A 13,797-nucleotide genomic window follows, 5' to 3' on the forward strand; every position below is an offset into this window, starting at 1 on the left:
ATGTCTTCTTTTCAATTTATTTTGTTCTTTTTTTGGCCTTTTGGCATGCATTGAAGATTGGGATATGCGATTGAGGACTTTTACTTCAATAAGACTGTCTGTTTCAAAAAGATTAATTTTCAGTATGCATTTTTCAGCAGGGGAGACATGGCATAGACTGATGCCAGAAGGCAAGACAGCTTAGAGGAACATTCATCTTGTTCATCCATGACCTTTGCTGCTGCGTGCTCTGATTTGCAGATATATTCGAACTGACGTATAAAGTTCAGAGTCAACAATGCTGTTGTAGGATGAGGCAGGTATATAAGCCGCAGTATATTACTCGGACTTTTGAGTTTCAGAACCAGAACAAAAAGTATAAAAAGGATTTTCTTGTAGTGAATGGATTTTCAAGATTTATAACTTGAGCTCTGATGTGAAAGAGAAAAAAAACCCAGTAGAAAAGTTCTTGGAAGTGGTGTGTCTGGTTATTTAGTGCCATTTCTGAGTTCTAGAAGCACCAAGTTTGTGGGCTTCAGCATCAGTGCTTCTCATGCGCTGCTGCCTCATGGGGGAAAAAGTCACCAAGTCAGCTTCTTTTACAGAGTCACCCTTAACACACTTTTGTACTCTGAAAACTGAAATCAGTGTTGTACTTCCTGTCGGACATGTTTTATCCTCCACTTTAACAGATAGTTGTGCACTTAAGCCACATGCAGAATAAAGTGCTTTTGAGAAGAGTTTAAACATTCATGATGTCAAGATGGAGGAAGCAAGGGGGACATTAGTATGTTACAAACAGCCAGCTTTTGCACATCAGTCACTACGAAATGTGTGTGCGTCTGTGTGAGGCATCACACAATGGTTGATCAGCAAAGACGGCTTGGCAGTGTGGCCGCTTCATTTCCAATTACATGCTTTGTTGGCAAGGCAACCAGGTCACCCTCGGGAGACGACAAACAAAGTTACCTTCAGCTGCCTTGGGCAAGATTTGAATTCTCCCTACGTGCTCCTGTGCCCCTTCATGCGTTAATTCAGAAAGAGATTTGCCTTTAAAGTTAGAGCCAGATACCCAAAGTTTTAGTTTTTTAGTTTTGATGACTCATGATATAAATTAGGTTAATATAAAAATATATATAACCTAATTTATATTTGGAGTGGTTGGGTCCGATTTTTCTAAATTAAATTTAAAGGATTAGTCCACTTTCAAATAAAATTTTCCTGATAATTTACTCACCCCCAGGTCATCCAAGATGTTCATGTCTTTCTTTCTTCAGTCGAAAAGAAATGGTTTTGATGAAAATATTCCAGGATTATTCTCCTTATTGTGGACTTTAATAGCCTCCAAATGGTTGAAGGTCAAAATTACAGTTTCAATGCAGCTTCAAAGGGCTTTAAACGATACCAGACGAGGAATAAGGGTCTTATCTAAAGATATCTAACGATCGTCATTTTCGAAAAAATGTAAATGTATATGCTTTATATAAACAAATGATTTCCTTCCAAGTGCGGTTTTGGCGGAACCACTTGAAAGGCGATCATGTAATTTTTTTACAAAAATGACTGATTGTTTCGATAGATAAGACCCTTATTCCTCGTCTGGTATCATTTAAAGCCCTTTGAAGCTGCACTGAAACTGTAATTTTGACCTTCAACCGTTTGGAGGCCATTGAAGTCCACTATAAGGAGAATAATCCTGGAATGTTTTCATTAAAAACCTTAATTTCTTTTCGACTGAAGAAAGAAAGACATGAACATCTTGGATGACACGAGGGTGAGTAAATTATCAAGAAAATTTTATTTGAAAGTCAGCTAATCCTTTAAGGTGTATATAATTCGTCTTTGTGCAAATTATGTAAAAACAACAACTTTGCAGGTAACTTGAAATTTTATGTTTCAACCACAGATGGCGATAGAGAAGTTGCAATTCCGTAGTGCAACATTTTGTCATTCTGTCTTTTATTTAAAGGTGCCATCGAATGTTTTTTTAAAAAGATGTAATATAAGTCTAAGGTGTCCCCTGAATGTGTCTGTGAAGTTTCAGCTCAAAATACCCCATAGATTTTTTTTAATTAATTTTTTTAACTGCCTATTTTGGGGCATCATTAAATATGAACCGATTTATGCTGTGCGGCCCCTTTAAATCTCGTGCTCTCCGCCCACGGAGCTCGCGCTTGCCTTAAACAGTGCCTAAACAAAGTTTACACAGCTAATATAACCCTCAAATGGATCTTTACAAAGTGTTCGTCATGTATGCGGCATGCATGCATCAGATTATGTGAGTATTGTTATATTGTTTACATTTGATTCTGAATGAGTTTGAGGCTTTGCTCTGTGGCTAACGGCTAATGCTACACTGTTGGAGAGATTTATAAAGAATGAAGTTGTGTTTATGAATTATACAGACTGCAAGTGTTTAAAAATGAAAATAGCGACTGCTTTTGTCTCCGTGAATACAGTAAGAAACGATGGTAACTTTAACCACATTTAACAGTACATTAGCAACATGCTAACGAAACATTTAGAAAGACAATTTACAAATATCAATAAAAATATCATGATATCATGGATCATGTCAGTTATTATTGCTCCATCTGCCATTTTTCGCTATTGTTTTTGCTTGCATGTTAATACTGGCTGCCCTTGTGTAATGCCTCAATCATGGGCTGGCATATGCAAATATTGGGGGGCGTACACCCCGACTGTTACATAACAGTCGGTGTTATGTTGAGATTCGCCTGTTCTTTGGAGGTCTTTTAAACAAATGAGATTTATATAAGAAGGAGGAAACAATGGAGTTTGAGAATCACTGTATGTCATTTCCATGTACTGAACTCTTGTTATTTAACTATGCAAAGATAAATTCAATTTTTCATTCGAGGGCACCTTTAACCCAGACAATCAGCTATGAAATTGGAGGAACACTATGAAATTATTAGGGATGTCCAGATCCGATCATGTGATCCGAAATCGGGCCCGATCACGTGGTTTCAGACTCGATCGGAATCGGACGTTACCTCCCGATCAGGACTCGGATGTATTAGGGGTGCAACGGTTCTCGGTAAAAAAACTGAACCGTACCATATGGTTTGTTTAAAATAGCAACGTGGAAAACAGACAGACAGAGTTCAAATAATGTACGTTTCAGTCGATGGATGCGCAAAACCTTACAACAACGATAATCAAAAAGCGTGGACAAAACAGTCACTCTTTGTAAACTGTTGACTGCGAGTGCCGTCTGCTGCATGTCCAGTCATTTACGCCGTCATCACCCGGGTGTTGATACAGGTGAGACCTGAACAGCACACGTTGCTATCTGTGTTTAAACTAACTCATTTAAGCATTGCTGATTTAAACCTGATTTAAAGAACAAGACACGAAAGAGAACTCGCGCACTGTGAGAAGATTTGTGTGCGCTCATCCGAAGCGCGCACACGCTTATTCCAGTCAGCGCGCAAATACTGAGTTCTCTTTCACCTCTTGCGCTTCATCGGACAAATTCATACAAAAATTATTTAAAAATGCCCGTCCTAGCGAGTATCCTAGCAAACATAGTCTGTTATGTCTTAAGTGAACGTATATTAGTCGAGAAAGACAGCGCATGTGGAACAGTATATGTACTGGATTGTGCATGTCTTAAAGGGAAAACAACTATTCCTGTTGCCTGTTTTTAATGTTAAATAAAACAACAAATAACAAAGAAATCACTTACTGCTCTTGACTGAATAGTTTTTGTAACTTCAATAATGATTAATCTTTATTTATTTTATACAGTAAAGATAATATGCAGTGATATTTTATATTTGATTACTTTATCCATTTTCTGTACGTGAAAACGACTGTTAGATACCTGAAAAACCTGAAAAGCACTGTTCCTGGATCTGTTTTTTCGCTCTTCTTTATTCTTTTTCATGTATTATAGAAGTATCGGATCGGGACTCGGTATCGGTAGATACTCAAAATCAAATGACTCGGACTCGGACTCGAGGGCAAAAAAATGTGATCAGGACATCCCTAGAAATTATGTGGACACCTGAATACACATCCATTTGTTAAACGTTTAATCTCAAAATCATGGACACTAATATGAATGTAGCCATACTTTTGCTGCTATAACAGCTTTTATTCTTATGACAAGGCTTTCTGCTAGATGTTGGAACATGTCTTTGGACATCTGCTTTTGTTCAGACACAAAGGGATCAGTGAAGTCAGGTTCTGAAGTGGGCATTTTACTAAAAAGTTTGTCTAAGAAGATAGCATGGCTTAATTTTATTAATGTGTTAGCAATGTGCGTAACTGCAGTTGCAGTTTTCTACTTTTGGAAATGTAGTGTGTGTCAAGTTATTACCTATTTTACAATTTCAGCCCCTCTGGCTCACCCTAAAACCATGAATACCTTAAAAAGCATGTATTCATTATTGAACAACAAATAGAGATAGATCAAAAGAATTCATTAAGGCTTACAAGTAGCCTTTGATGAACTATTATTGCTACTTGTTAGCGAAACGTAGGGCGGACCTAAAGCAGAGCCCAGAGGCACTCCAGATTCAGGTAAAGTGTGGCTGTGTAGTCTATTTTCATATATCAGTAACATTTGACAGTCTGTGTACAACATACTGAATCTAAATGAGAAATAACAAGCATCAAGAGGGCATATCCAAACATTTATGGCACTTCAGTTACGGTTACAGTACCAAAAAGGATTAAATTCAGTATATGACTAGGCTTGACACTGATTCTGCACCTTACTGCGGTTTTTTAGTCTCTAATCAAGTGTTGTGGTTGTTCTGTGACATGTAACACAAGGTATAGCTTTGCTATTTGCACTAGAATCGAATTTATAGCTAAGAAAGCATATATTTCTTACGGCACATGCGAATAACTGCAATCTGTAAATTCACATTCGTCATTTATCTTGATGCCAAGCAGTGAAGCTTTCTAATCACAGGAGCGTTTGATTTCTTTCCCAGAGGCAGTGAGATTGACTCACTCAGCAGTTTCCCTCAAAGTTGTGGTTGGACCTGAACATTTTTGCTGAGCCTTCTTGGTGGCACTGTTATGTGAAGAATACCACAGAAGTACTGGACTATAAAGCGCCACACTACAAAACACTCAGTGTAAAACAAACTGATTGTGAGTAAAACCACATGTTTGTGGTCTGAGAATAATGTGTGATTATTGTGGTTTTATCTTTTCAATTTGTGCAGTAATCTATGATTTGCAAGCATGCTTGAATAATTGCAACCTAAATATATCCCAGATCTTCACAAGAAGAACATCATGGCATGCCTGACAATGCTAATAAATTAAAAATATGACACATAAAGGGTGTGCTTCAGCTGACATTCACTGACCTTCATGTGAACCCTGCGGGAAGACCTGAACCATGGCTTTGTAATCATGTTAATAATGTAACATGCATGCATGCGTGCACATACACATATTGTTGAAACAGGAGTTCAGATGCATGAGGAAACATAATTCAAGACAAAAGCCATGAAATTTATTCTGAATTCCATCTCCAATCAAACTCCAATAATAACTTCCACCTCTTTTGGGAGCTGCAATACTTCATGGAGGAAAAATCTTCATCTCTTGGTGGCTCCTTGATATGTAAGCCCATTTCTGCCACATCACAATTATGATGAAATGAATGATAACAGTAAATTTGAAATTGACATACTAAGTTATTTATGAGATTTGAATTCAAAATCATGACATTGTAAAAAGTCAAATTTATGAGATAAAAAGTGATATTTATGAAATAAAATTAAATGAGTCAAAACTTAATACTAAGTCACAATTATGACAATAGGAAATTGAGTCAATTTTTATGTCAGAGCATTTACTTTTTGCCATAATTTTTTTTTCTTCTTAAAGGTGCCATCAAATGAAAAATTGAATTTATATTGGCATATTAACAAGAGTTCATGGAAATGACATACAGTGAGTTTCAAACTCCATTGTTTCCTCCTTCTTATATAAATCTCATTTGTTTAAAAGACCTCCGAAGAACAGGCGAATCTCAACATAACACCGACTGTTACGTAACAGTTGGGTGTACGCCCCAATATTTGCATATGCCAGCCCATGATCAAGGCATTAGACAAGGGCAAAATGTCTGGATGTGCACAGCTGAATCATCAGACTAGGTAAGCAAGCAAGAACAATAGCGAAAAATGGCAGATGGTGCAATAATAACTGACATGATCCATGATAACATGATATTTTTAGTGATATTTGTAAATTGTCTTTCTAAATGTTTCGTTAGCATGTTGCTAATGTACTGTGAAATGTGGTTAAAGTTACCATCGTTTATTACTGTATTCACGGAGACAAAACACTTGCAGTCTGTATAATTCATAAACACAACTTCATTCTTTATAAATCTCTCCAACAGTGTAGCATTAGCTGTTAGCCACGGAGCATAGCCTCAAACTCATTCAGAATCAAATGTAAACATCCAAATAAATACCATACTTACGCGATTAGACATGTTGCATGACGAACACTTTGTAAAGATCCATGTTGAGGGTTATATTAGCTGTGTGAACTTTGTGTTTGCTGTTTAAGGCTGTCGAGAGCTCACAGGGGACGGGGAAGCGGGAGATTTAAAGGGGCCGCACGCTTTATCGGTGCATATGTAATAATGGCTCAAAATAGGCAGTTAAAAGGTATTTTGAGCTGAAACTTCACAGACACGTTCAGGGGACACCTTAGACTTATATTACATCTTTTGAAAAGGGGTTCTAGGGCACCTTTAAGTTCATAGCATTTTGGCAAACTTATGTTTTAATATTGACGTCATGCTTTGTCATGTTTCCGTTATTTCATAATTTATACATTTTATCTCATAATTATGATTTTAATATTTTATGTCATAAAGAACAATTTTCCAGAGATTTCCCTCTGGCACATTACATGTCTGATTATGAATCTCTTCCTGTTATCAGCAGAATAAACTGAGTTAAAGGGTTAGTTCACCCAAAAATGAAAATTCTGTCATTATTTACTCACCCTCATGTTGTTCCACACCTTTGCTCAACAATATCTAGTGTTGATGGACGATTTCAAAACACTGCTTCATGAAGCTTTGTGAATATTTTGTTTCGAATCCGTGGTTCGGAGGTTGTATCAAACTGCCAAAGTCACACCCCCCCAGTGGTGAACCACTGATTTGAAACAAGATTCGTAAACCTTCGAAGCTTCATGAAGCAGTGTTTTGAAATCGCCCATAAATATTGTTGAAAAATAATTCTCGTCGCTTCATAACATTACGGTTGCATCACTGTAGTCACATGAACTGTTTTAAATATGTTTTTAGTAGCTTTCTGGGCATCTGAAAGTGTTAATTATCTTGCTGTCAATAGAGGCCTCACTGAGCCATCGGATTTTATCAAAAATATCTTAATTTGTGTTAAAATATCTTTAAAATATCTTAAGCAGATTTTATCAAAAATATCTTAATTTGTGTTCTGAAGATGAACGAAGGTCTTACGGGTGTGGAACATCATAAGGGTGAATAATTAACATCATTTTCATTTTTTGGCTGAATTAACCCTTTAACACTAGAAGTCCCAGAGAGCAGCCATTTGGCTTTTCTACCTATAAAACCCGCAGGACAGCCGATGGGCTGGAAGTCTTTAGGCTAATATCCTTAATCAGCTGTGAACAGTTGCTTTTGTTATGTAAACAATGTGGGGCCATGCTGAGCCACTTCAAGGAAACTTGTGTTTCACTTTGCCATCTTAGGGAGAAATCAACACACATGTTTTTTTTTTCCTTTGTTGCTGAGATCTATTGATAAAAATAGTACAAAATAAAATAAAGAAACCAACCATTTGTACACATATTTACAAATAATATTAAAAAGTGAGTGAGTACATTCCAGCAATCACTCACAATCCTGGCACTGCCTGGCAATATATTATAAATACATTTTGTATATATTCATTATATATTAATCTTATATTTGAAATACATCATAAGTCCATTTTTAAAAGTGTTTGAAAGATGGGTTCAAGTGTACTACAAGTGGTAACTAAATACATTTTTCTATACAGAGATAGTATGTTAAAAGCACATTTTAGTTCAAATTCATGGTGCCTCAAAATAGCACAGTTGAGTACACTTAGATGTTCTTAAGATTATCTTAAGAAGTACTAAAGAAGAGCTTTTAGTATATTAAGTACAAAATAAGTGCACGGAAATAGAGCACTGTACATTATGGAAGTGTAAAAGTGTACTAAAATAAAGTGTATTTTACTGCACTTTTTTTCACCTGGGTAGACACTCCAACACTTTCCGTTTGCATTAAGATTATTTTTATTACCACACTGGCAGATATTGATAATTTTACTTAAGTAAAATGCACTTAATTTAGATCCCCCCAGGAAACAAGACTAAATATCATATATAATTTTCTCATATAGAAAATCCATCTTGATTTAAGATTTTTTTTTTTTTTATTTACTTGAAATAGGATAAAAAAAAAACTTAGTATGAAAAGCATTTTTGCAGTATGAATGAGTGAGTTAACTTTTTAAACATCACTTCATTTCAGAGTTAACATAGTCAGAGTTTTCACTTAACCTCCTTTCTGAAACCGGCCCATGGTCAATCAAGTTCTCTGCTTTTAGCAGCCCTCCCTCCCCCACACATACAAACAAGCCACCAGCAACCATTCACACACACACACCCCCAACCCCCCTGCAGATTGCTCAGGTAATGACCATATTTACACATGAATTGATGCTAATGATAGCCAAAAGACTAGCCAGTTAGCATCCACTTGGCTAAAGGAGAGTTACAAATCTCTGGGACTTCTAGTGTTAATAAACAAAAAAGCAGTTTCTTTGTCAACCTCTTGGTGTGGGTCATCAGAACCACATTCAATTTTTAGGGTTCCAAAGGTTGTTCAAAGGATCTTGGAATGACCATCAATTGTACACCACACTGTTTGACATTTTATCAGTTCCCACAGGAGCAAAGGCACCTTGGTCCATGCCATCCATCACAGGTCACCTAAGAAGGTTGACATTTTTCCATTGGTCCCTCACAAATATAGGGCAGTGGTGCCATTTCTGTTCTCCTCAATCACAACCAGCGAATGAAGAAATGTATTGATTTTTCCTCACAGTTTTCAAGAATAACACTCCTAAAATGGGTCATTGACTACTGCACATTTCAGCTCCCATGTGCATGTGTTCCTCCATCTTCTCAGCTTTATATCCATCTTAATCAAAAACAACACTACAGCCATAGATTTAAAACGTCACAAACGACTCCTAAAGTGCGTCGGAAAGGTTGGTTCTTCATGTTTCTTACCAGTGACATTCTGGAGAACTCCAGGGATGATCAAACTTTGTCATTCAGAAGTGCTGCTCATGCACCCAGCTTCCAAATTGTATGATCAATAATACAAGCCAGTATTTATCATCCACTGGCTTTTAAAAGAGGCAAAGGTGTGCATACAGAGTTCACAAGTTAATTTTAATCAATTAATATTCATCGAATATTGTAAACTCTGAACATTTGCAGATTTTACATTGGACATTGGCCAACCCAGTAACAAAATTATTAGTGTTCCTGAAATGATTAAACATTGAAATTGTATTCCTTTTAATTTAGTAATATTCATATATTTTAAATCATGAACTGCCTATTTATTTGACCATTCTAACTGTGCATATATAATTAAGGGTGTTTTCACACCTATGGATCGCTTGTTTTGTTCCGAAACAGGGACTAAATTTGTTACAATGTTGCTTTTTTTTCTTGGTTCGGTTCGCTTTCACATGGCAAAATTTCAAAGCGTACCAAAATGCGTTAAGGTAAGTCACATGGGAGTAAAACTGTCCTCTTATTGGTCAGAATTTTCTCTGCGTCACCATCAAAATAATGATTGACAAGTTCGCTCCATGAGTTTATTGTGGCTTTATTTGTAACTGTCGAGACACACACAAACACTTTATAAATATAGCCGTCTCTCCCGCAGTTAATTCATATTTGCTGCGGCAAATTCAAACCCGCGCTCTTTCTCTCTCTCTCATCTCTGGATTTCCCAGCGCTGTCGACGACCTGTTGTCCGTGTGTCTGTCGAGAGAGACCATCTGAATTTTATAATGAAGCAGAGCGGGAATTGAGACTTCGTCGGGACAGCATTCTCGCACGGAGAAGTGTAATTACACACCAGAGGCGCTAGTTGGCTTTCAGATATGGTAAATAATGTGCTCACTCACAGAATCCGACATTACTGATTTTTATATCATATTTTCCGTTATGAAAATGATATCATTTGGTTCGTTGGTCCATTAACTGGGTCGATTGCTTTCACATCTCAAGCGAACCGCTCCAGAGTTCGTTTGAAAGCGTACCGAGACCACCTCTTCAAGCAGGTCTCGGTACGCTTGTTTGGTCCGCTTTTGGTGCGCACCCGAGTGCGATTGCTGCTTTCCCACCTGCCCAAACGAACCGCACCAAAGGGGCAAACGAACTCTGGTACGATTCAACCGAACTAAATGAGGCAGGTGTGAAAGCACCCTAACATTTTATTATTTTTACATTTTTTGCTGTATATTGCAATTTTTAAAGAAATACAACAATCGCCATATTAAAATGACACAAGTCTTACTTTATTGACATCCTAAACTTTATTTTACAAAGGTAAGCTTTTCATCCCAACCTCAACGAAACAGATTTACAAAGAAATAAAAACATCTTTAAAAGGCCATAAAAAACAACATCCTGTCCTCTAGCAGCATCCAAACATCTGAACGTCCCAGAAATAAACCATTTTATGTTTACAGTTATCTCTCAGCCAAGCTATACACAGTACTGCTGACATGGTACACAAGTATACAAAGTACTGCCACATGGAGCCATTACTCTTTTTTTTTTTTTTAGTGCAGAAAAGGAAAATACTCTCATTAAAATAACAATCTTAGGTTAAATAAGCTTAAATAAGAGGGCGAAGGTACAAGACACTTTTCTGAGGTACACCAACAAGCAGAATTTGGCTTATATTTTAAGTGGTTTACAGGTGCTAGTCTGCGTGTACTGGCCCATCCACATGAGTTCAACCGTTTAACATCTGTTGTTTGGGTAAAAGAAAGCCAGTTACAAAGTTAGCTGACAGCCTAATGGATAAGAGCAGTGGGCATGGATTTTGTACGCACTCAGACAGTTAAATGAATTAACGAAAACAACTGAAGGAACAATCCTTTACCACCAATAACATCAGGCACACAAAAGACTATTTTTTTGTTTTGTTTTGTTTTTTTTCTACATAAAAGTTTTTGAATACAGCCAAATCACACTCAGTGCTAATCTCATCGAACATTTCTGTGATTACAGCATCAGCAAAATTATTGCTACAACATTTGGGTTACTTACAAAAACGCATTTCAAAACGGGTATACAGCACACCAAGGCTTGGGGAGCTTTGGACACTAAGGAACGTTGCATCTGGCTGGTCTACATGTCGACAAACGATGGGGGTGGACAGCCACAAAGCCAGGATTGAACTTGAGTTATGGCGGTAGCTTTGAAGATGTTAAGCCCAAGGAACCAACGATTTTAGAAAGAAATCACGGCTTATTGCATTACATTCACTTTCACGATCACGACGTGTTCATACCCTTCGACTGGTCATAAACTATTTATTTTTTCCCTTCCAACCCTTATCACATATTTAATTTCTTTCTCTCCCTTTTCTCATTCACATTCTCATGTCCTGCCACCAACAATGACTCAGTTTTTAGTGTGTTAGCGTATTAGCTCTGCACACATTCACATTCAAATGCTGAAATTTCTCCTCTAACATCTTTTTTTTTTTTTTTTTTCTTCAGTATGCTGGACTAATTTTCCTTGGGTTATGTAGTTTGCGAAGCACAAGAGGGGGAAGTTGTGTACTACTTCAGCTCAAGGTTTCTTGTCCATTGTGTTCAGAAACAGTTCAGTAAATCTCCTCAGCTGCGCGGCTGCTGTCTGGCTCTCTTCATGCAGTCGAAGGTTGTCTTGACGAAGGTGCTGAACCTGTTCCTGGAGCATAGCCTTGTCTTCTTGCTCCTTTGGAGGATAATAACAAAGCATGTGATTATCATAACTGCCTTGAGGTGTATGTTAAGGATTTGTTTAAGCATTATGTTGTCTGTTAAAGGCCTGTTATGTTCAAGGCTCTTACCTTTCTTAGGTCATACTGCAGCTGTCGGAGAATGAGCTCCAGCTGGTTAACCTTCCCAGTGAGCAGAGCAGGAGAACCTTCCCTGGTTAGATAATAGACAGACAGGAACAATTAGATATATAGAAAGACAGACAGACAGACAGACAGACAGACAGACAGATAGATAGATAGATAGATAGATAGATAGATAGATAGATAGATAGATAGATAGATAGATAGATAGATAGATAGATAGATAGATAGATAGATAGATAGATAGATAGATAGACAGATAGACAGACAGATAGACAGTCACAAAGACAGACAGATAGATAGATACAAAGATAGATAGACAGACAGACAGACAGATAGATACAGACAGATAGATAGATAATCTCAAAGACAGATAGATAATCTCAAAGACAGATAGATAGATAGATAAATAGATAGATAGACAGACAGACAGATATAGTCACAAAGACAGACAGATAGATAGATAGTCACAAAGACAGATAGATAGATAGATGATAGATAGATAGATAGAGATTATCTATCTGTCTTTGAGATTATCTATCTATCTCTATATCTCTCTATCTATCTGTCTTTGTGACTATCTATCTGTCTGTCTGTCTTTGAGATTATCTATCTCTCTATCTCTCTATCTATCTGTCTTTGTGACTATCTATCTATCTGTCTGTCTATCTATCTGTCTATCTGTCTGTCTATCTATCTATCTGTCTTTGAGATTATCTATCTGTCTTTGTGACTATCTATCTGTCTGTCTGTCTTTGAGATTATCTATCTCTCTATCTCTCTATCTATCTGTCTTTGTGACTATCTATCTATCTGTCTGTCTGTCTATCTATCTGTCTATCTGTCTGTCTATCTATCTATCTATCTATCTATCTATCTATCTATCTGTCTTTGAGATTATCTATCTGTCTTTGAGATTATCTAAGACAGATAGATAGATAGACAGATAGACAGACAGTCAGTCACAAAGACAGACAGATAGATAGATAGACAGATAATCTCAAAGACAGACAGACAGACAGATAGATAGATAGATAGACAGACAGACAGATAGATAGATAGATAGATAGATAGATAGATAGATAGATAGATAGATAGATAGATAGATAGATAGATAGATAGTCACAAAAGACAGACAGATGGACAGACAGACAGATGTTAGATATAATTATAAAAGGATAGAACTGGATGGATGGATTCTACTTCAGCACTTACCCTGCCGGTAGGGTTGAGGCATCCACACATCCCACTCTTCTGGTCAGCTCCTCAGAGAGCTCCAGAACCTGCTTGGTCTGTTCTTCTTCGGTGAGAGAGCTCAAAGAGGTTGCAGTCTGATCTAAAAGTGAGAAAATTATTCTGTTAGAAATTCAGGCTGACACATCCATTATCTATACAGTGCAGTAATGGCAAGGGACTGTGCATTGTGTTGTGTGTAATGTGTTTGTCTTTAATATAAGCAGCTGCGCATTGTAAATCTACTATAACACAACTGTTTATCACTCATCAGCACTGCACAGGACAAAAAACAAGCAGGAAATCCCCCAAGGCACACAAGGAAGCAGGTGTAACACAGTACTTCATCCTGCTTCACCTGAGGTGATGTACTGTAGGCTGATGTTCCA

General features: G+C 37.2%; 1 protein-coding gene across 5 annotated transcripts in view; it reads right to left on the minus strand.

Annotated features, from left to right (window-relative positions):
• Positions 1-10,184: 10,184 nt before the first annotated feature.
• Positions 10,185-13,797, minus strand: part of LOC137021477 (signal-induced proliferation-associated 1 like 2) — a 75,880-nt gene continuing 72,267 nt past the window's right edge. For 4 of the 5 annotated variants that reach the window (XM_067387962.1, XM_067387965.1, XM_067387963.1 and 1 more), the window contains exons 20-22: positions 13,391-13,511; positions 12,164-12,245; positions 10,185-12,048 (exon numbers count right to left, since the gene is read on the minus strand). In XM_067387962.1, coding sequence (XP_067244063.1) covers positions 11,902-12,048; positions 12,164-12,245; positions 13,391-13,511 — 350 coding nt within the window. In that variant the 3' untranslated portion in view covers positions 10,185-11,901. The remainder of the gene's footprint in view (positions 12,049-12,163; positions 12,246-13,390; positions 13,512-13,797) is intronic. The other variant, XM_067387966.1, reaches the window with a different exon arrangement.

Source organism: Chanodichthys erythropterus, chromosome 6, assembly GCF_024489055.1.
Source record: "Chanodichthys erythropterus isolate Z2021 chromosome 6, ASM2448905v1, whole genome shotgun sequence".
NCBI lineage: Eukaryota > Metazoa > Chordata > Actinopteri > Cypriniformes > Xenocyprididae > Chanodichthys > Chanodichthys erythropterus.